Consider the following 27,500-nt stretch of genomic DNA (forward strand, 5'->3'; position numbering starts at 1 on the left):
GGTGACTGATCCCCCCCCCCCTCCAGCTCTGCACTTTCATAAATCCATACCGAGGGCTCCCAGCAGATCCATTACACTCACTGGTCTCCAGCCCGGAAGGAACGACTCAAGGTGATCACCATAAAACCACTGTCACACGCCGTTTCTCACCTCGCCATGCCTTTAAAACAACCCGGGAAACATCAGCACCGCGGGCCAGGCCGGCACACACACACACACACACACACATCCTGGTTTACTGCTGAGAGTCGGTTTAAAGTAAATGTTTGATATCAGTGATTACACCTTTAATTTCTGAATGCACGTCGGAGGAAAACGACTTCTTTCTCCTTTTTTCCCCTCGATTGTTGTTCAGTGAGTTTATAGCTTCATGAAGATCAGATAATCATCCTTGATATTAAATTGAATACATTTAAAACACTCAGCACGCTGCTGTATGATGTTACATATTCACAGTATATAGTTGTAAAGTAACAGAGTCTGTTCCCTCGTGCTGTTTTTATTGTTCATTTGCAGAGTTGAATTATAATAAAGAGAAATAACTTCATTAGAATGAATATAACTGCTTTGTGCGCTGAGAAGAAAAGCAGCTGCACGTCCGTCCTGTCTCCATGGCAACAGTCTGTTGATAACGTCACTGCTCCGTTACTTTTAATGCATTATTTTTTTAGATTGTTTATTTCCTGTAGGCGGCAAAACTACGGGGGAATATCAAACATTTGGAAAAGGGCGCCAGTGACGTCATGAGCGCCTTTCTGAAAGTTTAAAGAAGCAGCCGCACAAAAAAGAAAAGGCGGTGCTCTCGGAAAATAAAGACACTGGTTGCTGCGTTTTTTTCTCCACACAGCCGCTTTCTGCTGCGAACGCTCGCTACTCATTGAAAATGTTTTCAATGCTGGAGGTCAGAAAAAAACGGCAGGTGGACACGAGGCCTATAAGATTTTTAATTCAGTGTTGTGAAGAATAAAATGTGTCAGAGAAATAAAATGTGTTGTTAAGATTGAACATGTCAAGGCAGTCAGTCAGCTGCAAAACATTAAATAATAATAATAATGATAATAAATTAGATTTATATAGCGCTTTTCTAAATACTCAAAGACGTTTTGACAGGAAAGAACAAAACAAAGCAAAAACTAAGAGAACAAAAATTGCAGGGAAAGAGATTCCCTGCAATTTTTTTAATGAACTCCTCCTTCTCTAACACATCTTTCTTATGGATATGTTTTTTAAAGTTTGAGTACTTATAAAAATAAAAATAAAACTAAAATAGATTGTATCCTTTTAGAACTTAAAAAGAATTGAAGGAGGAATATTCGACGACCTTAACGGGTCATTTGTGTAACAGAGGTGTGACTGATGCAGTAACGCAGAGTCGACTGAAGCTGTCTTTAAAAAGGGGGGGCGATGTGATTCTTTTCATGGGCCTCAGAAGTCCTGCCGACGTTTCTGCAAACGGGAATATAAACTTTAATTTCCTGCAAACACAGCAATTAAGACGTCACTTACGCTGAGGCACACTCAGATCTGGGAAACATCCAACACTGAAATGTTGTCAAAAAGAACTTTTATTTGCCTTTTTTTATGGAGTCTCATTTCCTTATTTCTCAAACGTGGCGCCCCTGGTAAAGCCAAACACAAGCTCCTGTGTATCAGGTCTACTCCACCATTAGGGTTTATAGGGAGCCATATGCACTTTTATGGGAGGGTTAATGGTGTTTTAGGAGCGCGGCGCAGGTGGAAAATCCACAGAACGGCAACCTTTGGATATACACACGGGTCATATGATTGCATTTAAGAACTAAGTAGGATAAACTCCACTAACAGGCCACCAAAGTCCCTCCACACCCCCCTTTTAACTCCAGCAGTGGGATTCTGGGATGTGATTCTGAGAAAAAAAAAAAGTCAAACCTGTCAACGTTTACAATCTTAAAAGCCTAATGAGCGGAAGTAACCATAGCAATTTAGTGAAAAGAACATCAAAGACTGGGGAACAACTATTTAGGCAGGCTGCATTCATGCATAATTAGCTGTGAAAATGGCACCACAGGAGTCTGCTACTCCCTCTCCTTAATTAGTTTTTATCCCTTACTCTTGGATGAGAGGTAAACAAAGCCATTGGATTAAAAAACTTTGCTTTTCTTTCCAAGACAACAACACTGTCAATATGGAGACATCGCCCATAAACTGGGCTCTGATGTCCTGCATGTGGGAAAAGCTGCAGAGTTCCCTGATGGTCTGAGTCACCGCTCGAGGAAGTCTGGAGCACCGCGTAACGCTGTCGGAGCAAAACAGTAACATGGAGCAAATAATTCGATATGAATGTGTGAGTTGGATAAAGTTGAAACAGAGTCCCATTTTCTTTTGCATCACACAAAATCTGATGATTTAAGAGAATTATTGTTTCATGAAGTAAAATAAAGAAATATTGGGGCGGACAGATGTGCAGAAACTGGAATGGCTGTTTAAGTTTGATGTGTTTAAACTTGATAATTTTGTTTGAAAAGCTTGGAAAAGAAGACAGAATATTCTGTTTGATTAGTTTGACTTCTTGCTTTCTCTTTTTGTTTCTTGAGAATGAATATAGTTTACCTTGAGCACTCTTTAATTTATGGTGTCATGTACGAACATGCAGGCTGGGCATATGGATGTATGTATGACACAATAATAAAATAAAAAACTAAACTAAACTATGAAAACAGACAGTTTGATTTAACGTGGGATTGGTATAAAGTTAAAAATCACCTCATCTTACCTTTTCTAAAGCCTCATAATATTCTGAATAAACTGTGCAAACACAGAGGTTTCACATCGTCCCTCCTGACTCAGCAGTCGTCTGTTAAAGACGTCATGAAGGATCGATTCACAGTTAAATTGCTCAGGCAATAAATGGCACAAATGTCAAATCAAATTGAAATGTCTCTTTAAGGTCAGAGAGCAAACACCCTTTCCTTTTATCTTATTTGACATAAAATGTGTGAGATTATGGGACACACTGAAGAGGAAGACGAGGAAGTGTTACAGCCACTGTGGAGGGAGACGACAAGCAACAAAATACATCAAGACAAGCTCAGAGAAATGTTTAAATTACTTTAAAAAATACCAAAACGGGGCAAAGGTGACCTTTACTTTAAGTTCTCAAATACTTTTATTATTATTTGAAAAGCAATTTAACATTGATCAATTTCTACACCTCGACTATTAGCAGCAGTCACACATCATGTCTGCACAAAAGACCAGCATGTCGATACGTTTGACTTTCCCTGCTGTTGACTCTTGTCAATAGTTTTGGAGGAAGTCTCGTTTCAAAGCCTCTGATATCCTCCCTGAATCTTTCGACAGATGATGTAAGTGTTGGCATGAGAAAGAAACACAAATAAAACTGGAAGACTTTGAACTCACTTGGGTTGGAAATCAAAAACAAGGAAAGTTATCTGGAAAGAAGATCGGCTTGAGTTTCTCAGATACTACAACCATGAACGTGATGACTGTTTCCTGTTTCTTTATTATCTGTTCTTCTACCTGGATCATGGAAATATGTTTCACCTGCTTCATCAGGATTGATTGGTTCTGTTAAAGGGGACACATTATGAAGAATCCTCTTCTTCAGTGTTTCTGAACATATATGTGTGTAACCTGAGTGTCTACTGACCCACAACATGTGAAATAAACCATCCAGTCCTTTGTTTGTGGTCTGCATAAGTCTGACAACACAGAGAAAAATGCTCTGTTTCTAATTCATTTGTATTCTCGCTACAGAGGAGTGATGTCTACATGGAAAACTCAGGGGGGGGTCATTACATTTAAAGAGACACACACACCAAAACGGAGCGTTCTGAGAGAGCTGGTTTATACAGGGTCACAAACCTCCTCTGGTGCTTGATTCATGTTATATTTTGACCAAAGCACAGCACAGATGTTTCATTTAGACCACAGGGGGACTGTTTGAAAAGGTGGAGGAGGGAGATAATATGTCCTCTTTAAATACGTGTTATCTCGTCTTTCCACCAAATGACAGAAAAGTATGGATCATGGTATTCTTAAAGACTCAGATTGTGAAGGAGTCTTGATCATGGTATCAATGATCCCCATCGCTAATCTTAAATATTTTAGCCCATGATAGCGACTACTGCTGTTATTGACCGGTGATTTCAGTTTAATGATCAAATGAATAATAAGTTTGGGAGCTAAATGTTGGAAATCTGTGATATGATTTTGAATATTACCCATGGATGCATAAGTTGGTCAAATAAACCCCTCGTTGTTGTTTTCTTGTAATATTTGTATTTTTTCCAGTTCATTTTTAATGTTAAAAAGTGAAAAATAACAAAGAATTCAACAAGAAATCTTTTGCTGCAAGTAAATATTTGTCAACCATGGGTCATTTTTTGACCTACTTGTGGACGAGTGTTGGGTCCAATCACTTGTGCACAATGATGTCCCGGGGGTACTGGTGTCAAAATCCTTATTAGGAAGAAAAGCGTGCGTGCACTGTGCGTGTTAATGCTCCACCTCTGGGTGATGAGCCCTCTATACAACACAGCCTTCATTATTCCGGTCGTTCTCTCGGACAGATGGGGAGGCAGGACCGCATTAGAGCTGCTGCCACATTCCACTTCAAACCTGACCTTCCAGCGGTCCCACTTCATCTGCCACCCAGAAGCCCCCTCCTGATGCATCACTGTCATTCTGGGCCTCAGACATGTCTTACCCCCCCCAACTATTTCTTTCCCCTGCAGAACAACCCACCCACCACACAGGCCGTGGCTGCTTTTGCACCCCATTACTCTAAAGGCCTCTCACCTCCAATTTCCACACTTTTTTTGGGGGGTGAGACCACCACACTTTCATTCTGCTTGTGTTTACCCGATCAGTCAAGATGCCCCCCCCCCATTCTAGTTTCCTGTTGATGAATGACCGTTGGCCGTCTCCCTGACAGCTCGGCAGCTGATGCCACATAATTACAGTATCACCGTTTAGGCAAAATTACCAAATTACTCCAGTCCTCAAGAGGCCTGGGAGACTGACAGGCCGGCCAACAAAGGAAACACAAATAACTGAAAAGAGGGGCACATGGAGGACTACTTGGGCTTTTATGGAGCAGCAGTAAAATTAGGTTTGTTCTGTTCCTTGAGAGGGCACCCTTTACAACCAGCGAGCAGCCAGAGAGCGAGTTGATTAGCCTCGAGCAGCAGAGGCACTTTTCCTCCTCATAAATAATGCCAGCAAACATCTGGCCTCTCTTTGATATCCTATCTGTTCTTTTCAAACCAAATTTATTCAGTAATTAATAAATCTTGAAATCCTGCAGTTTATAATCACAAAGACTTTTTAAAAAATGTCATCCTCACAGCAAAGTCTCTCCATGATCTTTAATTCATTCAAGGTTTGGTGCTTTACTGTTTTTAGAAAAATGCTGCTTTGTTTGAGTCCACATTAAAGGAACAATCAGTGAGATGTGTAGAGAGTGAGATGATAAAGGTATCTTACTCTCTGATCATTAAGGAAACATGCTATGTTGAAGTGTTGGCTTCTCTGACAACAATGCAGCAGCCAGTATGTCCTCCTAAGAGCGTTGTTGTTATAGTTTAAGTAATACTGTTTAGAAATACAGTCTTAAAGGAGCAGTATGTAACTATGTGTTTAAAACGGGTACTGCAGTCTAAATTCTAAACATTTCTCTCTAGAGTGGATGCTCACTCAGGTCACCATGTGGTGGACTCTGAAGCTTCAGTGTTTATCCAGCTCTGCATGGGTCTGTAAACCTTTCTGTGTTCTAACCTCTCTCCATTTTTCAAAAGCATCTCCAATATTGATCCTAGTTTGAGCACGTAAAAACAGAAAGTGATGATTTGTAAAACATTGAAAGTGTATCTGATCGATTTCTGCACAAAGACAACGAATGGCAAATGTAGAAACGGAGGACTTTCATTGGCTCTGATGAAATGATCGTCATTTTGGAATTGATGCCGGCCAAACAAAAGGTTATATGACATTGTTTTATAAACTTCAAAGTTTCTTCTTCTGCTTCTCACATTGTTTCCTATTTGTTTTATTTATTTGTTTACCATAAAGCACCAATCAACACCAAGATGAACCCCTTGTGTTTCTTTAACTACTCGACAATAAACCCCAAATTTTACTCAGATTCTAAAACTATCTAACATGTGAGTAACTGTCCCGACTTGACGGCATAATAACTGACAGACAGTTGAGTGAGGTTCCAGACTTAAAACACTCAAAACAACCCTGACTGCCTGAGAACCTCTGAACAGCCAATCAGAGAGATTTCCCCCCCCCCCCCCAATCTGCTAAATGGAGTGAGCCTAAAGTGACAAAGTGACATTTATGATGTGAGTGCTAACAGTGAGCAGCGGAGACAGTGTTGACTTAGCACCGGGTCTGTCTGAGACTCAGGCTGCCACCAGAGTTGAGTCAAAGCCGACTAATTTATCTTTGACAACAAAGGATTTCTTTCACACTCACCTTGAATCCAAAATGAGGGGTGAAAAATAAAACCCACCTTGGAATAGTCACACAGTGCTGATTTGATTCATCATGTGGAGATAAAGTACAGTCTGTTCGGTCGGCCATTTCATTTGTTAAAAAGCAAAAAGCTGACGTGGTTAACAATGCACTACCTGTGTGGGAAAACCTCGTAAAATGTGTTATTCTTTATAATTCAGTGTTGAGTGATTACGGCCTGAAGAAACTCAATAAACCTGAGATCATAAAAATCTGTTTTAAAGCAGTGAATGAACTAAAAAAAGGCATGATGGTCAGGCAAACAGAAGGATGTTTTATGAACACATCTTTAAATTTGATGCAGAAAGGAAGTCTTTAAATGACTCATTGTTGACATGCTGCAGGAGACATTCAAATGCATGAAGAGAATTCATCTTGAAGAAAAATCTCAGCACCGCATCCTTCCTCGATAAACGAGATGTACTCAAATTAACAAAATTAAACGCTGCCCGCCGGCCATCTGAACATGTCAGCTCCTCTGTATGTGACGGGGCAAAAAGACTGGGGCTGTGGATACAAACAAGCTCGGCAGAATGATAATGTTCCAGGGAGTAATTTAATCAGAATGGGCTATATGTCACTTACTAATAGTGGGTACTTTGCTGTGATTTATCTGTGTTTGCTGAGTGGAGAGAGTCGGGAACAGACGGCCCTGGTCTCCCAGATTAAATAGGGCATGGGAAAGACTCCTCGCGCTATCAGGACGGAGGATTTATCACAGGCTGATGATTAGTATTATTAGCACAGGTGCAGTTACAGTAAACACCAGAGACTACTCTGTGTTTCACACTGAAAGGGAGCAGGAGCAGGAGATAAAGGAAGGCGCTGGGCCTGAAAGTGGGGTGTGTTTCCCAGAGGTGTTTTGTCTCACTGTGGTACTCTGAGTTCCAGTGGAGCTCGAGAAGCAAAACATAATGTGTCTGAAACTTCTCACACAAACATTCAAAGCTGCTCAGTCAGTGGGAACAAACAGCTCCTCGTGTTGAGTGCTAGTAAGATTTTGCACACTCATTACTCTACTATTCCCATTTCAGTTCGTACTTTTCAACTTTACAATCATTCAGAAATGAGGAAATCAGTAGGGATAGGAAAACAGGGGTGCAAATTGCCTAGAGGTTAGGTCCCGCCCCATGTACAGTATGCAGGAAAATGCTCTCCAAGCGGGCAACCTGGGTTCAAGTCTGATCTGTGGCTCCTTTCCTGTATGTTGTTCCCCTCTCTCTTCCTGATTTCCAACTCCATCCACTGTCACATCAAATAAAGGTAAGAGGCCCAAAAAATGAAAAGAATAAAGAAAAGCAAAACAGAGTCACTCGCCCTGTAATTAACACCGAACATTTTATCATGCTGTTTGTTATGTCATGCTCTCAGTTGAGATAAGTGTATGATCCAAACCACCATCTCCTGGATTAAGCTCCTGAAACACCAAGCAGACGGCAAAGAACGAGTGTCAAAGAAGGCGATGAGACGTACACACCACAGAAACTAGGGCGATGATTGATCCTAGTTTGAGCACGTAAAAACAGAAAGTGATGATTTGTAAAACATTGAAAGTGTATCTGATCGATTTCTGCACAAAGACAACAAATTCTAAATGTAAAAACGGAGGACTTTCATTGGCTGTGATGAAATGATCGCCATTTTGGAATTGATGCCGGCCAAACAAAAGGTTATATGACATCGTTTTATAATCTTTCAAAGTTTCTTCTTCTGCTTCTCACATTGTTTCCTATTTGTTTTATTTATTTGTTTACCATAAAGCACCAATCAACACCAAGATGAACCCCTTGTGTTTCTTTAACTACTCGACAATAAACCCCAAATTTTACTCAGATTCTAAAACTATCTAACATGTGAGTAACTGTCCCGACTTGACGGCATAATAACTGACAGACAGTTGAGTGAGGTTCCAGACTTAAAACACTCAAAACAACCCTGACTGCCTGAGAACCTCTGAACAGCCAATCAGAGAGATTTCTTTCACCTACCCCAAAAAAAGGCCGACGGGGGCCAACGGGGGCCGAGGGGGGCTGAGGGGGGCCGACGGGGGCCAACGGGGGCCGAGGGGGGCCGACGGGGGCCAACGGGGGCCGAGGGGGGCTGAGGGGGGCTGACAGGTAGCGACGGAGCCGGACACAGAAAAAACTAGGGCGCTCACCGATGGTCCAACTAGGACCGACGGCCGATGATCTCCTCGATGTGTCCGGGTCTTAAAAGTGGAGCGGGTTCTTCCCTTTAAGTGTAAAGTTGAAGAATATTTTCACTTCATTAATAAAGATGAAAAATAGAGCGAGGCCTTGTTATGACAGCAACACGAGGAAACTAAATGTTGGCCCTTCTTTGTTCTTTCTAAATATGATGCATTATTTAAAGCATATACTTAGAGCTGAGAGAGGAACGGCGGGCGAGGGAAGAGAAAACAATAAACAGCACAAACGTTTTGAACTGTCACTCTGAAGTCGCCCCGGGGACGGAAACAAAACTGGGTAAAAAGATTTCAGATGAAACCGGAGAGTGAAAACACTCGATGTCTGTCTGCGAGCTCCTCTGGGACATTAACTTTCTAAAAGCAGACCTCCAGTTTGAACTCTCTGAATACTTTCTAGGTCTGCTGTGACAGCCCGGCCTCCAAATGTGCAAGTGCAGATTAACCTGCGAGGTCTTTGCTGAACGCTATTAGTGTGAACCTGACGACCTGCATAATAACCGTGAGACTCACACGGCCGCAGGTCATCCTCAGATGTGTCAAACATTTAGATTATTAGAAAGCAGTGTCACATATTAAAATAGTTTTTTAGAAATAGGGTGAACAGGAAACAAGATGAATAAGAATACAGATGCACATTAACATTTTGCAGCGGCTCATTTTTATTCTACGGTTACAGGAAAGAGAAAATTATCTAGGTTTTTACAAACATTATTTTATTCTGCTTCTTTCCAACAGCTGAAACTAGAACCAGACCGATTTATCAGCCGATATAAGCACATCCAGAGACTATCAGTATCGGGTAATTCAATCGCAGATACACGCCGATACTACGAGATTTACTCACTGCTAAAAAAGTGTTTCATTTGAGATTACACTAGCTGTTCTTTTTCACCAGCAGGGGCGCTATATGGATTACAACGAGCATCATCACTCTCCAGAGTGTCGAGCAGTGAAACATATCCAGTTACTTTCCAGTTGGGTGGCCATCTTGTCTTCAGTTAATTTATTTTCCACAAGTGTTGGAAATCTGCATTTGGTGGATAAACACTCGATAGATCTATCAAAGATATCGGCCGATATATCGGTTTTAGATTTTTTTCTCTTCCTAATATCGATATGGGTATCGGTCCCAAACGTGTCGGGCCCTAGTTTAAACCAACTTCCTACAAGCCATCACAGTCACAGTAGAGTAGTGTCTGTACAACATGAGCCTGGTTCTGCTCGACGTTTCTGCCGATTATTTTTTTATTTTATTTTATTTTTTTGTACTTTATTTTTCAAAAAGTAAAACACCAATGTGACAAAGACATACGTAAAGCATACTATAAAAACAAAAACAAAACAATCAAACAAACCAGTAAAATCAAAACACCAGTCCAAAATCATATGTCATGGGTATGTAAACCATCCCAATTAAAAAATAATAACACTAGTATATAAATATTTCTGGTTTCTGCAAGTTAAAGGAACGTTTTTCTTTCCACTGTTACTCGTTAAGTGTTGCTTTGCTCATGATGGAGTCATGTAATGTCTCAGTGAATAACAATAACAAAGTCTACAGTCCAGGCCTGCTGTTTGTGTTCAAGATCGCATCTTCTCCTCAGCTTCCCCTTTTAATTTTAGACTGGGATAGTCTCCCGTTGTGAGGTGCATGTGTGAACAGGTCAGGAGAATATACAGAGCAGTCTTCCTGAAATGATCTAGATATGTTCAGGAGCAGGGCTGGGCTGTGGCATAGGCAGTGCAGGCAAATGCTAGGGGGCGCATGCCAGTTTTTTTGAAGTGAATGAATATTGTGATTGCTGGTGGAATTGGTTGTAATACAAAGGGTACCAGATGAAATCTTGCCCAGGGTACCAAGTGGGTTAGGGTCGGCTCTGTTCAGGAGTCCATGTATGAAAAAGGATTAAGATTTCAGGGACAGACTTCCTGATAATTTCTTCAAATTTTCAGGAGCGCGTATGCGAAAACAGCTTTTATGTGTCTCTTGGGTTTATTAGGTAAACATATAATTATTACATTTTTAGACATGGTGCATACTTAGACTTAAACGTGCGGTTAATGAAACTATCTCGTAACTCTGCACCACATCCTCCGGCAGTAAAACCGTAAATATGGCGAGCAGGCTTGTTCCACTTGACATCATTTCTTCATTTGATCATCAATCTACCAGCAGATGAGTAACTTGTCTAACAGCAGGGCAAATAGACAATTTCCTTGTCAATTTGATGTAGCAGACAATTTTTGGGAGTCTTTTCCGCTATGGTAGGCGGGTAATTACTGTCATTGATTAATAATCCCGGGCCGGCCCTTCTAATAATCAGTCCCACATGTGCTCGGCCCCGCTTAAAGGAAAAGGCTCATTTGCCACTGAGATACACAACCCAAACTGCTTAGTGAGATGTAATGGAGAGCAATTTTCTTGTCTTAAGAAAAGAAGAGGAAAAAAAAAAAAAGGTTGAGATGAGGCGGGTCATTTTCCATCCCCTCAGCGCATCAAATCTCCAAACAAGGACAATTCTGATTTCAGATCCTCTGCTCATGCTCTCCGCGGCGGGCAGTAAGTCGTTTTCCAGGAGCAGAGGAAGCTTTTTATTGCTTTACCAGTTATTCTGAGTATCCTGTTTAAACTGTAATTCCTCTATTTGTTACAGAAATAACAAACTGCCCAGCTCAAGCCTCAGCAGAATGAGACCCAGCACACTGCAGGTGATGTCTTCAAATAGGATGGAGGGTTTATTTCAGGTCTGCTGGGCGTTGAGTTTGAAGCCAAGACTAAATCCCTAAAAACATCAATTAAAGTGAAGTTATTGATTTACTGATTTACTTATTTGCAATTATGTGCAGCGGAATAGATTTCCCTACAGAAAAGTGGCGTCCTCGGAGAGATTGATGTGTTTATAGAAAAAAAAGAGAGAAATGTTTATGTTGAGGAAAAGCCATGAAGAAGAAAAAAGCTTCAGATGGAAACACGGAGCTCTGCCAGGATGTAAACGGTAAACGCTCCATCTGTCTGCGTTGTTCTCGCTCTTGGAAGAATAGACGAGCCACCATCTGCAGATCTGTGTCAGCAGAAGCTATTTCGTACAAAATGAGAATGTGGTTGAACATTTGTAGAATCCACAGAGAGCTGCTGACATTTTGTGTCCATTAAAAAACATCTTCTCAGAGGCAAAGTTCTCCCGTCGAGAGCTTGGATTACTTTTTTTGTTTTGACGAGTAGTTTGTTAGTTTTTCAATTTAAGTAATCTGTTAGCCTGTGTTAGCCTGTGTTAGCTTCTGTTAGCCTCTATTAGCCTGTGTTAGCCTGTGTTAGCCTGTGTTAGCCTGTGTTAGCCTGTGTTAGCTTCTGTTAGCTTCTGTTAGCCTCTGTTATCTTCTGTTAGCCTCTATTAGCCTGTGTTAGCCTGTGTTAGCCTGTGTTAGCTTCTGTTAGCCTCTGTTATCTTCTGTTAGCCTCTATTAGCCTCTGTTAGACTATGTTAGCTTATGTTAGCTTCTGTTAGCCTGTGTTAGCTTCTGTTAGCCTCTGTTATCTTCTGTTAGCCTCTATTAGCCTCTGTTAGACTATGTTAGCTTCTGTTAGCCTGTGTTAGCCTTTGTTAGCCTCTGTTAGATTCTGTTAGCTTCTGTTAGCCACTGTTAGCTACTCTTAGCCTCTGTTAGCCTATGTTAGCTTCTGATAGCCACTGTTAGCATTTGTTAGCTTTGTTTAGCCTCTGTTAGCCTTTGTTCGCCTATTTTAGCCTCTATTAGCTTCTGTTAGCCTCTGTTAACTTCTGCTAGCCTCTGCTCAGGTCTCTGTCAGCCTTTGTTAGCCTCTGTTAGCTTTTGTTAGCCTCTGTTAGTCTCTGTTAGCCTCTGTTAGCCTCTGTTAGCCCCTGTTAGCCTTTGTTAGCCTCTGTTAGTCTCTGTTAGCTTCTGTTAGCCTCTGTTAGCCTCTGTTAGCCCCTGTTAGCCTTTGTTAACCTCTGTTAGCTTTTGTTAGCCTCTGTTAGTCTCTGTTAGCTTCTGTTAGCCTCTGTTAGCCTATGTTAGCTTCTGATAGCCACTGTTAGCATTTGTTAGCTTCTTTTAGCCTCTGTTAGCCTCGGTTAGCCCCTGTTAGCCTTTGTTAGCCTCTCCTTGGTTCTCGTTCACACTGCTAGCATCATAAAGAGCCGTAAAGTCATCATCAACTTTAATTTAGCCTCTAAAATCATCGTGGTTTCCCTCGTTTGCAACGATAACAAACAAAACGCACGATTAGCACCGTCACGAGGCTGCAGAGCTACAGACATCTTCAACTCAGCTGTGCAGAAAAACAGAATCAATACATCTGAAGGTACAAAAAGGTAGAAGCTAAAATCTTAAACTGTGACATCACAAACACTCACGATGACCACGATGTTCAGTCAGCTGTTTCCCTCTAGACGTGAAAACGATCTGACTCAAACTGATTCTCTTTACCTCCGTCGATTATCTCCGCCAAGCCCTCTCTCCTCAGAATAATGACACGAGGCCATTTGCTCGAGTCAATCATTCAATTAAACAAATATTAAAATTAATTTTGTGTCAATTTTAATCATTTTATGCATTTAGCTTTAGCCACAGCAGCTCATTAGCATACCATTAAGTTTTTAATGAATCTAATACACAGAGCTTTGACCCTTTTCTGTCGACGCCCACATCCAAACATCGCCGAGCCGAAGTCCATTTAGAAAGCTGAGTGTTGTCCTGTTTGTTTGTTGACTCGGTTTCATAATCAGGGAGGGTGGACAGACGGGTGTGTTTGTGAATCCATAAACAGAATTGATTGTGTTTCATAATGCGAGTGTAGGAGGAATAAAAAACAAAAAAAAGGAGGCAGAGGCAGAAAATTAATGGAAAGAGAAGAGGAATCCAAATGTTGGAGCGAGCGAGACGTCTCGTCAGAGCCCCTGTCGGTTTGTGCGAGCGGACGAGGCGGCGGCGGCGGCTGACAGTGATCACAGGGTGGAAGATAAGACGACGACGACGCGGCTGGAAGTGAAGATAGCTCCCCAATATGAAACGACGTCGCGCTCCCACAATGTGTAACGAGGTATGAGCAGAGAGAGAGAGAGAGATGTTTGAACCCACAGATAATTACAATAACAGCAACACGCTGGCAGCATGATTGCTCCCAGGTGACATCGCAGGTTATTAAATTGTCCCTGTTTTTTCGGGGGGGGGGGGGGCGTGCACGCGCTCAGGAGCCGGCGCCTACAAGAAGAGTGACTCACAGTTTATCTGCTCCCATTTGTTTGACATCTTTACGACACACGGCGTATTAACGCAACCTAATTTCATCTGGGGCCTCGATGTCTTCTCGGGGCCGTCTGGTGGAAATCCTTCAGGGTTAGGTTAGCCCTGCTGGGACGCCCGTCTCGACCGAATTACACCAAGTGACTCTTTTTTCTTCTTTCCGTCCTTATATTGTGTTTTTCCATTTTCAAGTTTGCAGGAGAAGAAGTTCAGGACAGGAACTTTGAAAAGTGACACAAAACTGAAGAAGAGACTTCAACATTATGAGATCATAAAAACAGAGCGAACCTCCCGATGACAGTAAGAGTTATGTGATCCGTTAGCAGAATAAATCAGGGGTGAAATATCAATCAAATTATGCAACTAATTGCTCCCTGAATGTCTTTGTTTGTGTGCAGATGACACTCCCATCCAGCCTTAGAACAAGCACCAATCATATTAATTATCCTCCCAATAACAAGTCCCCCGATTTCTTACTAATGAGTTTGCAGGAATAATAAATTATGATTAAAGTGTTTTTATAGCGTCGCACTTTTTGTTTTGGGGGAAAGGACGCCTGTGATGATGTGCAGGTATGAAAATCTCTTTATATGTAGGTGTGTGTGTGTGTGTGTGTGTGTGTGTGTGTGTGTGTGTGTGTGTGTGTGTGTGTGTGTGTGTGTGTGTGTGTGAAGATTTAAAAAGTGTCATTTGTCAGCAGACGGGGAGGGGAGTGGGACGCAGGTGCAGCAGACCCCAGGGTTGTCTTAAAGTTATCCCAGAAGGATAACCACAAAAAATTGCAAGCGATCGATTGGAGAGCGAAAAAAAAAACCTAAAGAAATTGCGCCGCATGGAGAACGCAGAGAGAAGCTCTCACTACCTCTGAAGGTGAGATAATGAGTCAACACAGAGCGCTGGAGAGCCCAGAGTATATATACGCTCCCCACACCTGGGCGTAATCAGAGCCCATCTGTCACACACACACACACACACACACACACACACACACACACACACACACACTGAGCAGAAAGAGCGAGTGCCATCACTGTCATTTATTCAAACTTCACAGAAACTTTGGGACTCGTTCACAAACAGATTTCTCTTCGAAACTCGTCCAAGAAGAATCTGAGAAAAGTCTGCACGTTGTTCCTAATTAGCATATTACAACGCCCCTTTTTAAGCCCATATAAGGGCATGACACTGCAGGGCATTGTGCACACAAAGAGGTTGAGAGACGTCGGGAATGCTCAAATCTTCAAATGAAGCTGGACGTTTGTGATTTAGAAAGTTGGATTCTGTTGGATTCATGGCGCTGTTTGTTAACTGCTGAATTTTCTGCACCCATGTCCATAAATTGATGAACGCCACGTCCTTGTAACCTGGAAGCTGGTGCATGTTGTTACTAATTAGCTTTTGTTAAGAAATGGCCCTTTAATCCACATATGAGACTGCAGGGCCATGTGCACACACAGAAGTCACCCTGGATCAAAAAGAGAAATACAGACGTCCGTAATGCCCAATCTAAAACCTTAAAACGACTTTGTGTAGGACGCCAAGTTAGAAAAGATGAAGTGGATCTAAAGTGGATGTGGTGCTGCTCAAAAGGAAACCAAACAGGCTGATTTAAAGTCGTGATGTTTAGCAGCGTCAGTCGTGGATATAAAATAGACAGTATGAGCAGATCCATCAGACAGAACTGTCAAAAGAAATAATTCAGAACGCTGAAATCAGAAAAGGACGCTCACAGGATGAAGTGAAAAAGTTCAATCAGGTGGAAACAAACTTGTGAAACACAGGAGACACTGATTATATCTCATGTTCCTTCAGAATAATACGATTTAACACAAGTCGACATTTAGTCGAAAAGTATTTAAAATATTTTTTGAGTAAAAGTTTCGTGTGTGTGTGTGTGTGTGTGTGTGTGTGTGTGTGTGTGTGTGTGTGTGTGTGTGTGTGTGTGTGTGTGTAGGTTTGAAATGTTGTGATTTTGGGTTTAGTTTAAAAATATTTCTTACCTGGGTGTCGAGCTTGTCGTCAGAATTTCACATTTTTGCAGTTTAAAACAAACATTGCATGATTGAAATAGAAACTGACCGTATTTAAAACGTGTTTCTGAAACATATGAACGTGCAAAATAAAGATAAACACAACATGTTATGACCTGGGCTGTGTCCCAAATCACTTCCTCCTCCCCCCTCACTATATAGAGAGTTATATGTAGTGGACTATATCGTGCTCTCACTAAGAAAAAAATAATAAAACATGCCTGATATTACTCGCTTGCCGGCCGCTGACAGTGAAACAACGTCCGAGGATCACAGCCATGTTGTCACATCAGACCTCAAATGTGTGAAGAGTGCACCTCAGTGTTCCTAGATTTGTTTCCTCGCTATGACAACACATCCCAGATGAAAAAAAAAACTAAAAAGAAACTGAACTTAAAAATGTGTTAATGAGTTTTCAGAGCAGATTTCCTCCTGAGAGCGGCGGCTGAATGAGAACCCATGACCTCAGACTCAAAGTGTGACGCATGAGCAAAATCAAAGAGCAGTGCAAAAACTACATCAGAGTATTTGTGTCCATTCAAAAGATTTTCTGCATCAGTACTACACCCGGTGTAGTCCAGCAGCTGGTCCAGGAGCCTCAGGTTTTTGTAAACGAGGCTATTTCCTAAAAACCATACAGATGAACGGCTCGTTGTGCGATACAACCCTCTAATGTTTATACCGCTAAATCTTAATGTTTGCTAACTGTCAGCTAATGTAGCCCCTGCATGGCAGCGCCTTGATTAGAGGATATTCCTCCTGCAGGGCGTCGGTGCACACATTATGGAAACAATCAAAAAAAAAAGTAATAATTACTGGTACTCACATCTTGCAGGGAGATCGTAGCCGCAGGTGATCTTGGCTTTGCCGGTTTCACAGCCATTTAGAGAGTGGCACTCATCATAGAGACAGGACCCCGCCGCTTTGTGGATGCAGCCGTCGACTGAAAACACAAAACAGAAACACAAACGAGAAGGTGAGGCCGACCTGAGGAGAGGCATGTGGAAGGATCACACTATGCTCGTTAGCGGTTTGTCGAAACAAAACAGACGTTTACAGAAGCAGGACGAAGGAGGAACGAGGGGCGCTGAAGTCCTGCTACATGATGATGATGATGGTGGTGATGATGTCATACTTTCTGCTGTATGGATTTATTTAAATACTAAGAGTATTAACAGCAGCCAAACAGAACAAACTTACTGTGACCAGTTTATATTTTATAATTAGCGTGCAGATGTGCAGACATCTGTGCAAACTTAATGCATGCATTTCATATGAGACGGCATCAGTCTGCAGTGTTTTGAACACACTTCACTGATTTTTAAGATTTCTTTTTGGGGCTTTTTCTGCCTTTAATGGAGAGATAAGATAGTGGATAGATTCGGAAATCAGGGAGAGAGAGAGAGTGGAATGACATGCGGGAAAAGAGCCACAGGCCGGACCCCACCTGGAAGACCACAGCCTCCACACATGGGGCACGCGCACTAACAACTGCGCCACCAGACCCCCAAAGAAGTTTTGTTTTTTTATGCCTGCAGAAGCCGGGCTCTCGAGTAGACGGGGCTCCCCGGACTTTCAGCGAGGTGATCTGACTCTACTTCCACCCGACGTCCCTGAAACCTCCACCATCAGACTACAACCACCGCCGTCCTCATTCATGCACGGCCTGCTCCGACCTCCACCTCAGCGGACAGTTAGTGTGGACGCGAGGAATACAAAGGAGAAATCCATCCCATTTTTTGATTACTTTGATAATGTTAAAACCTCTGAAACCCTGAATGTGCGTGAAAAGAAGGAAAAAATCTGACGTGCTTTGAGCTCTATCGCTCTGCAGGAAGTCGTCAAAACAAGTTACAGTCGACACAATGATCACAGTTCTTGGTGTACTACATCTACATATCCTATAGAGAAATGGTAAACATGAGTTTTTCTGTACAGAACCAAAGCAGTTCAGAAGTTTCATCGTTCAGCATCCTAAGCTTTGAGTTGAGAACAGTTCAACTTCCTGAGCATTGTTGTGATCATCTCTCACGGACCAATCAAAATCAAGAAGGGGTGGGACTTCAGATATCAACTGAGAAGAAGCTAATCTGACTCATCTTTTTCCAGGGAACAATTTCAAAGTCTAGAGCTGCAGTTGACGTCCTGATACGATGCCTTTACGTTTGTTTTTGATGCTTTCTTTGTGAGATTATAAAACCGACCTCACAGTCTCAACCGAGAGGAAGTGAGGGGCGTAACCTATAGCAACAGTAAACACATGTGAGAAGCGCTCTGAAACAAAGGGTTATGGAGACTACCAGAGCAATCAATCAATCAATCAAACTTTATCTATAAAGCACCTTTCAGACAAATTGAATTTCAGTTCAAAGTGCTTTACAAGAGTGCAGAAAAGTTATTGATGAAAAAGTACTTTATAAAATCATTGAGTGATTAATGCACACCAATAAGAATTTTAAAAATATATATTAAAAAAATAAAAATACCGACACACAGAAGCAATAAGATATTAAAATGAATACATAGGAGAAAAATATTTAAAATTGAAGTAGGATAAAAAGACAAAACAATTATTTGTTAATTAAGATTTGAATTTATATAAAGCACTCAATAAAAGCCAGACTGAATAAATGAGTTTTAAGTTTTAATCAAATGGACACAGACTCTGAACTCTGCAGCACCCTCAGCCCCCCCGACTCCCTCCTCCTAAAAATCACTCTGGGAGTTTGTTGTTTAGCCAATTTTTTGTCCACCAAAAGCTGGAGCTGACAAATCGGGAGATCAAATGGAAAAGTCAACTTGCATATTAAGACCTTCTCCTCCTGGAAAATAATTCAGGGTTTAATCATTTACAAACATGGAGCTGAGTATATTTGGCCAACAAAACAAGCCCCATACAGCTTTGCACAATAGCTACAAGATGGAAGAGACAAGAGGGGGAAAGTTGACCAGGGTTCTGTGACTTTGCGATGGTTTCAGTTTAGAAGTCTTTTAGATATGAGATTCTTTAACATTTAAATTTAGTTAGATTTTAAAACGAGTATCTGAACATCTCCAGGAGGAAACATCACAGAAAAGTGTATTTTTTCCACAACTGCTGATGATTCTGTCAAGTGAGTCTTATGTTTTTAAATGGCCGGGTTCCTCCTCTCCTCTCCGTCGGGGGGAGGGGGGTGTCAGGCCTGCTATGGAGCTGCAGCGCTTGTTACTGGTAAATATTGACAGGGCCTAGGAATTGAATTAGCTCTGCTTGGATCTAATAACGCCTCCACACACGGTGAAAATGAGACTGTTCTTTCCCGTAATCCCTCTCTGCTGTCAACACAGATATACAGTCAGATCATTAACCGTCCTCTCTGCCCTGTGGGGGGGAATCTGTCTGTGGCCAGGCCTGTTAACGACGTGGATCTGTGTTCTGATTCTGTCGCCCTCCCTCTTGATGTCTGTGTCCCGGTTCTTCAAACCCCCCCCCCCCCAAGGTTTTAATTTTACCGGGTTAAGGCCGCGATACACTTTGATTGATGGCACGTCTTACAGAAGACGGCGCAGAGATAGAAATCCACATTATCCGTCTCTGAAAGCCTGACATCCCTCCAAGAGCATGTTATCAATCACACTGAAACATCATAAAGTCCTCCTCAAGTCGTCCTGTAAAAATCCTCACAAGCCATCAGAGGATAAGAGAGAGAGCGCTGGACAAACAGCGAGTCTTTTCTCTTTGTGAAGACTTTTTTTCACAACACGAGGCGATCTTATTCTTAAAAGCTCAAATGAATCAGAGTCGAGATTGCTCACATGATAACTCGAGTTTACATTTTCTGAGCTGATGAAGAGAAACTGTGATTTATTTCCCAGATTAAAAAAAAGTGCCTCTTATCTTCATCTGTAAAGTAATAATTATTCACGCGCAGCGCCAAGAAAAAAAGTGTGAAAAAAAGAGGGCTGAGATTAGCTCGGCGCTATCTTCAGAAGAATGTGCCTTTTCCCTTTCACGTCGTCAACGCACACAAAAGGTCTTTTTGATGAGGGATGGTCCTCCTCCTCTCAGGGATGAGTCCACCACAACAGCTGGGCGGAAGATTTCTCCGGCTCTATCAATCATCTTTAATGGATTGAGGGACAGGCGGCTGACAGAGACGGATCCTGATGGAGAAAAGTAACATGAGTGTGACAGCGATGTTGGATATCGCTCGGCTGACAGTGAAAAGCTACTTAACACAACAGAGCGCCCGTGTAGAGCTCGTTTTTTATAACATCCACTGTGCGATCATCAGCCGCACTTATTTGCATCATAACTGCCTCTCGACGGCTCGCAAACATGAAGCGTTAAACGCACAGGCTGAATGACTGCTTCTCATTTATGTTCACATAAAAGTCGTTTTGCGCCCTATAACGGCATCATGTCGTCTTTTCTTCCTCGCGGTGTGAATGAGGCTTGAGAGCTTAAGTGTGCTCACCTGTGCGTCTTTATTCAGCAGTGACAGGCCGTCGATATTTTCTAACATCTCTATATTCCTTCTGACAGCGTTCAGTGTTTGTCGATGAAGGTAAATCAATAAATATCCACCTCCATTCTTCGGTGTTATTAAAGTTTTACGAGCCTTCATGTAAAGTTATAATATGGATGAAATCTTTATGACTTCATGCGGGGCTCCAACGTTTACAACAAGACATGCTTGGCCCCTGGCGCCCGACATTAAAGACTACAGGCCAAGAAGATCCAACAAGAGAGGAGCAACGTGCAGAAAAAAAACCTATAAACATATTTATTCAACATCAAAACATGCTTCTTTTTCAAACAAGATCCAAAAAATGTTAACAAGGGAAAACACAAAAATCGTCCCTCAGAGGTCTCAGAGGATCGGTGAAGATTTGAGGAAGAGAAGGAACACATGGAATCCACAGTACACCAAAACTACCCGCATGTCGTACTGATTTGGGAAAGGTCTACACTCTGCATCAGACCAGGGACCTTCAAGTTCCTTTTCCCACAATGCAAAGCTTCCAGTCAGAGATCATAAAGACAGACAGCTGCGTCCATCACAACAGAGGAAATAATCACAATCAGACCAAACCCACACAAAGAGAGCACCAGTTATCTTTGTTGATTCTCTAAATCATGAAAATCTAAATGAATCACTCATCAGCCCAGCTGCATCCACAGACCGGAGACCAGCTAAGACCTGGTACACACTAAAAGATTTTTAATGTCTTAAAACAAATATGAAAATGTGAGCGAGTCCACACATGACGACAAATCATGACGGATTAACAGTTCAGGTCTTAAAGTGTGTGGAGAGCGATGAGACGACCGACTCAGAACACAACACACACCAACAGATTAATTCAACCACACACTCGATTTTCAAAAATGTGTAATCTCTTTTTAAGAGAGAACAAACTGGTGGCCAAGCTAAATGTGGCTAGCTGTTAGCTGGTGCATCCATGACGGTAAACATTTTGGTCCAACTCCTGACTTTCGCTCCGGCCCCCGAGCGAGAAAATCGATAAAGATAATGGATATATGGAAGAAACAGAATCCTGTTTTCTGCAGGTTTTTGGACATATTTCGGCCTCTCTTGCAGACAAACCGCACACGTCATGTTGTTCCTCGAACCTCCATTCTGACCTCCAAAATGAAAGCAAATGAGGCCAAAATGACGGACGGTAAAGGGACCTTAGAGGCTGCACGTCACAACTTTAATCCCAAACTGAATGCTAATTACTCCGAGATCCATTTGTTATTTCATTGGCTGACTCATCCCCTCATGAAACACACAAACAGCAGGCTGACAGGCTGCCTTTACACTTAAAGTACACATGATGCAGAGTGAATGTGCTGCACTTTATTTATCCAGCAGGGCGACAGATTTGGAGGAGGGGCTGCTTAGACTGCAATCTGCAATTCAATTCAATTCAAAAAACTTTATTTGTCCCCGGGGGGCAATTCAAAGACACACAGAGCAGTAAATTAACAACAGTGCAGGTAGATGAAACATTTTAACCTAAATATAAAGTGTCAATTTAAATACAACTTAAAGCTTAACTTAAAATACAAAATATAAAAGAGTAGCTATAAGTGGACAGTGATCGGACTAACAGATGTAAACAGAACTATGTGCAGTAAATGAGAAATAAATATATATATTCAGAGCTATGTGCAAGTAGGCAAATACTAAATAATAAGTTATAAAATGTGATATTCCTGATGTTATTTGATGAAGAAAGCACCTCGATTGTTACTTTTAAAAAAACATCTGTATATTCTGTGTGATTTCAGGTAGGAGAGGTTGTTCTCCTCAGAACAGGTGTAAAGCACACTGCAATGTTTTTACAGTCATATAAAGGCAGCCAGGTTAAATTTAATAACGCTCTCCTCCAGTTCGCAGCACTCCCGCAGGAGTCCAGCTGCCTCCCCAGACTCTTCTCCTCATCGCCGCCCGGCTCGGCTGATCTCTTACCTACGAGCACCTTGGGAGCCCCGGTGAGCAAAGAAAGCACACGCGCTGCTGTGTTTCATCCCAGAACGCCGAATAGTAAACCTGCAGATAATGGCTTCATCTTCAGCTCCTCCTGTTCATGCCTGCATAAGCTGCACAGTGAGTGTGAAACACTGCTGAGTGTGTCACCGTGCATGTAGCGTCTGCCGCTCCCTACAAATCTGAGAGCTTGTTCACAGAGCTCAGAAATGCAGAAGATGCTGAGCTGATCTGGCTGGGAGCCTGAAATCTTGTAAATTTAATTGACATGCTTTACTCAGACGGCTTCACGGGACGGGTGGAGATCCACTGATGCATCATGGACTGTATGTGTGTATGGGAGGAAGCTCTCATCTCAGATTCTCAGATTGCAGGGCATGTTGTGATGCAATGTTGACGCCTCTAGAAGCCGACTGGAGGAACCAAGAGTGCAGATAAATGACCACATGCAATCTGTCTGTTAGGGAGATGACACCACCCGTCAAGTTACCTAAGGTCATGTCATGTTTCTGTCCATTTGGGGTTGTTATAAGTATTATTCGTCTGCCATAGGGCGCCCCAGTGGGGCGTCAGGGTGTCAGTTAGCATTTTTAGCGCCATCCTCTCAATTTTCAATTCAATTTTATTTGTATAGCGTCAACTCATAACAAGTGTTATCTCAAGACACTTTACAAAAAGCAGGTAAAATACCTTACTCTTTGTCTGTTAACATTACAAAAGAGCAGGTAAAAAGACCTTACTCATTGTTATGTTACAAAGACCCAGACTATCCATCATGAGCACTTTAGCAAAGCAGCAAAAGTTACAGTGCTAACTTTCAAAGTCAGCGGACAGTTTGATGTTTGTGGTTAGACGCCTGAAATAAGCTCTGTGGTTACCAAAAACTTTTTTGCGCGTCCTTAAGGACTTTATATGTGACTTCACTTAAATGTAGAAATCAAGTATCTCCTCTGAAAATAACTCTGTGAGTCATGACTGTCTACAATGGGTGTAACACCCGAGTCCCACTGTCTGTGATGTTTTCAGAGTTTTCAGAGTCCTATCTTCACTTTGTTTACATCGCCAGGACAGCCGGCTGACTCCTCCCCTCGTGTATAAAAGTTGTTTAATTGAGGGACTAGAGAAAAGAAGAATAACATACTGTACTCACTGCTTAACTGTGTTTCTAGATCACGCTCATTTCAGGTAAATTTACATGCAGTGTGAAGATACCAGCAGAATAAAGATCGCTAGCATTAGCATGCTAACACAACAATGCAGCGCAAGTTGTTTTGATTTCATGCTGGTGCTCAAGGGCGACATCTGCTGGATCAAAACATCGCATATAAAGCCTTTAGAGAGGCGGTTGCTAACAAGTGGCTAACTGAGACTACAGTGGTTGTCGGGGACATTAAACACCATCATGCATGACACAAACGGCGGGAACTCTCTCACTAGTCCGCCTGAAAGCTTCAAGTCGTGTTTTAAGCGCTCTTGCAAACTCTAGGCAAATATTAGGCTAATAAACAACTTAATAAGCTACGGTTTTGCTAGCTGATTAGTTTATCGGAGATTGTCTGAAGCATAACGCTAGTGATGTCACAATCATCAGACCGTGGTGTAGTTAGCTTGTAGCATAACGTTAGCTTTTTACTTCTGTCGGCCGCATTAACGCTTCAAACATCATAAAAATGGCGTTCATCTGTGAAGATTATCCTGCTGAACAAAACGCCTACGCTTCAGAAACGTGTGTTTAACACAGAGATTATTTTCTGCAATGATCCAAAATCCAATAAAAACATCCCAGAGGAGAATTCTCATTAGACCCTGTGCTGACGCCTACAAACATTTGGCCATTTGGTTTTGTTCTCTATTACACAGCTCTACGGTCAAACCTCATGGCGTCCACAGACTCACTTGTTATGAGTGGATCAGGATCATGTCTGTGTCCATCCTAATTAGCCGCCATAATTATATTCAAATGATAAAAGAAAGAGTATAAACGAGTGTGCCCAATCATGATCTGCACCTGCATCACGGCTCTGAAAGCTGATCAAAGCAAACCCTCTCTCTCTCTCATCTCCACCGCCTCCATTGTGAATCACGGCTATGAAATAACACCACCGCCAGCGCCCACTCCCGTGAAGAAGTCTTTATGGAGGACGTTTTCATTTAGCAGGTTTAATATTCCTGCAGCAGCATCTGCTTCTGTCCACACCACCGCTGGGGCCTTCCTCGGCTACCGGCTGAAAAACACAACCGTTAATACCTCATCTATCTCTCCTCGCAGCCTGCCACTAGCTTGAGGGGCGGGGCCTATGTGTGGGACAAAAACATTTACTCATCTCCTGTGAGTGCCTTGCTCAGAGAAAAGCTTCCCCGAGCAGGCCCACTCCAGCGCGTCCACACGGCTAATGAAGATAACTGAGAGCGGTGGCTGGACGGCGTTCCCCTCTCAACTCATAAAGGGAACAAGGAGGGAGACAGAGTGTGTGTGTGTGTGTGTGTGTGTGTGTGTGTGTGTGTGTGTGTGTGTGTGTGTGTGTCAGTTTGAATTAGTTACTCAGCTGTAACCTTGGCTCCTGCCATTGTTGGATACACCTCTGCCTCGTCCTCTCAAGGCTCCTTTCCCACATGCATTAAGGGACTCAGCAAAGCTCTGTGCTGACGTCTCCCCGAGCTTTCTCCCAGGCAGCGCGGCGAGAAGAGAATAGAAGAGAAGAAGAAAAAAAAAAAAGAAGAAGAAGGACGAAGGGCTTTCAATCGCTCCCTCAGACACAGTGAATACCTGCTCTGCTCTCATTACAATACCCTGCTTTTCAGAAATAGTGTCAGCTGCAATTTTCTCTCCTAATTATTTCCCTGCTCCTCTGAGGGTTGGGTTCAGGACTGGAGCCAGAGGAGGCAGCACGGGGGTGGGGGAGGGGGGAGGGGGGGGTGAGCTGGATTCTACCTGGAGAGGACCTCTATCAGTCTATAATCTGAGGAGTCGGGGAGAGAGAGACAGGCGTTTCATATCCAGGTGATGTAACCTTCTCTCTATGCTGCTGATCTCAAGACTCCTCTTCAGGGCTCGCACACAAACCCTCACAAACTTTTATCAACACCCTCACACATGGGACTTTTCAGTTTCCAAACATTTTTCCTGAATCCATTAAAGCGTATATTCCCTCTCACCTATTTTTTAGTATCCATGGCAACAACATATTTCTCTCTCTCGCTCTCTCTCTCTCTCATCACTTTTGAGAGTCGATCAAAGGCCCCCTGCACGGCTCCACCTCTGTGATTTACGACACCATTTTTCTACTCAACTAATTTCACTGAAGGAGATAATGACATGGATTAGTTGCAAATCAAGTGCCAATCAGAGGATCTGGCTGAACTAAATGTCAGGTGGAATACGCTCAAGCCATTGTGGTTACTCCCTTGTGATTCGGGATTATGTGTCCTAATCGCAGCAATTTTTTTTTGGATTCAACAGGAGGAGCCGGGAGCCGCTCTCTACTGTACCCAAGTTCCCAGGAAAAGGGATAATAATCTCCGTTTTTACATATAATACCCAGGTAAACGAGGGGATTTGGACTAATGGCATGCCAGGCTGATACTCACAGATGTTTCTCTCCAAAGTGACATAAAATACCTCGGGCTTACATGACTCACTGCTCCCCCTGAGACTGTGTGTGTGTGCAGGAAGCGGAATAAATGACACAACAATCACAGGTTTGCACTACAGCGCCGAGGAAACCCTGTTGTTATTATTGTTACAGTTCAGCCTGGGTTCGCAAACATGTCAGCGCCAGATTGAAACGCTTTTTGAGCAGGCATCAAGGAGCGCAGCAGTTTTTTTCTGGAGCTATGATGACAAACTGTGAGTCACATTAACAACAGAGCGGTTTTTGAGAATGATTTCATGTTGACATACAAACACCACGAGGCCCTGAAGCATCCAAACTTCACCTGTAGTTGTTTTAATGAAGCAGCCCTGATGTAGAGGACAGGACATGATGGGAATGTGTGGTAAGATGATGAGGTATAGTACGAGCATGATCCGGCAAAAAGAAGAAGAAGAACTGTTATTATCACATCTGAAAATGGAGGCTGATTAGGTTGCATAAATCATAAAGTCTGTCCTGTGTAAATGTGTCTCTGAGTCCTGACTGTCTACAATGAGGGAGAAGCTCGAGTCCCGCTGGCTGTGTTGTTGTCAGAGCCGTGTTTACATGGACGGGACGGCCGGCTCCTCCCCTTGTGTATAAAAGCTGTTTTAGTCAAGAACTAGAGAGAAGAAGAAGAACATACTCACTGATTATTTGGATGTTAGGAAGAGTTTTTAGATCACGCTCATTCTGTGTCAGTTTACATGAAATGTGAAGCTACGAGCTAACTAAAGAGCGCTAACATTAGCATGCTAACACAACAATGTGAAGCTACGAGCTAACTAAAGAGCGCTAACATTAGCATGCTAACACAACAATGCAGGACACAGGTGATTGCAGCTCGAGCCAGGGATGATTTTGCTTGAGAATCAAACATGAGTGGAGGGGGGTTGGAGGTGTGTCTCTAGAGGAGAGCGGAGGCTTCAGTATGGAGGAGGCGTGGCCAAACAAAAGTTTGTTTTGGTTTCATGCTGGTGCTCAAGTGCGACATCTACTGGATCAAAAAGTCTCACATTCTTCCTTTAAATAACAAACTTCATTCAATACATGTCGCCGTTTAAATACTTGCACGGAGATCGTAGCGGTCTTGGGCAGAATCCAGTATCTAGTCACTCCCCCCCTCCCCCCCTCCTATTGGCTTGAGTTAAACTCTCCTGATAATATCCTGCTGTGTTCTCACATCAGCTCACTCTGACTTGCTGCAGAAACTCTGGGTGAGGTCTCTGTCTGTCTGCGTTCACACATGCAGCTCCTCCGGGACACATCAGGAGTGTTTTCAGGAGTTTTCTGCAGGTGTGAACGCCCTCTTACTGATTGCTCCTTTAAAAAAACAAGCTAAAACATGACCAGCGTCGACGCA

The 27,500-nt window shown here is 42.5% G+C and overlaps 1 protein-coding gene across 5 annotated transcripts in view; it reads right to left on the reverse strand.

The window, feature by feature from the left end:
- Positions 1 to 27,500, reverse strand: part of macrod2 (mono-ADP ribosylhydrolase 2) — a 586,396-nt gene that overhangs the window by 328,227 nt on the left and 230,669 nt on the right. For all 5 annotated transcript variants that reach the window (XM_065959722.1, XM_065959721.1, XM_065959723.1 and 2 more), the window contains exon 5: positions 16,853 to 16,969. In XM_065959722.1, coding sequence (XP_065815794.1) covers positions 16,853 to 16,969 — 117 coding nt within the window. The remainder of the gene's footprint in view (positions 1 to 16,852; positions 16,970 to 27,500) is intronic.

Source organism: Labrus bergylta, chromosome 10, assembly GCF_963930695.1.
Source record: "Labrus bergylta chromosome 10, fLabBer1.1, whole genome shotgun sequence".
Classification (NCBI taxonomy): Eukaryota; Metazoa; Chordata; class Actinopteri; order Labriformes; family Labridae; genus Labrus; species Labrus bergylta.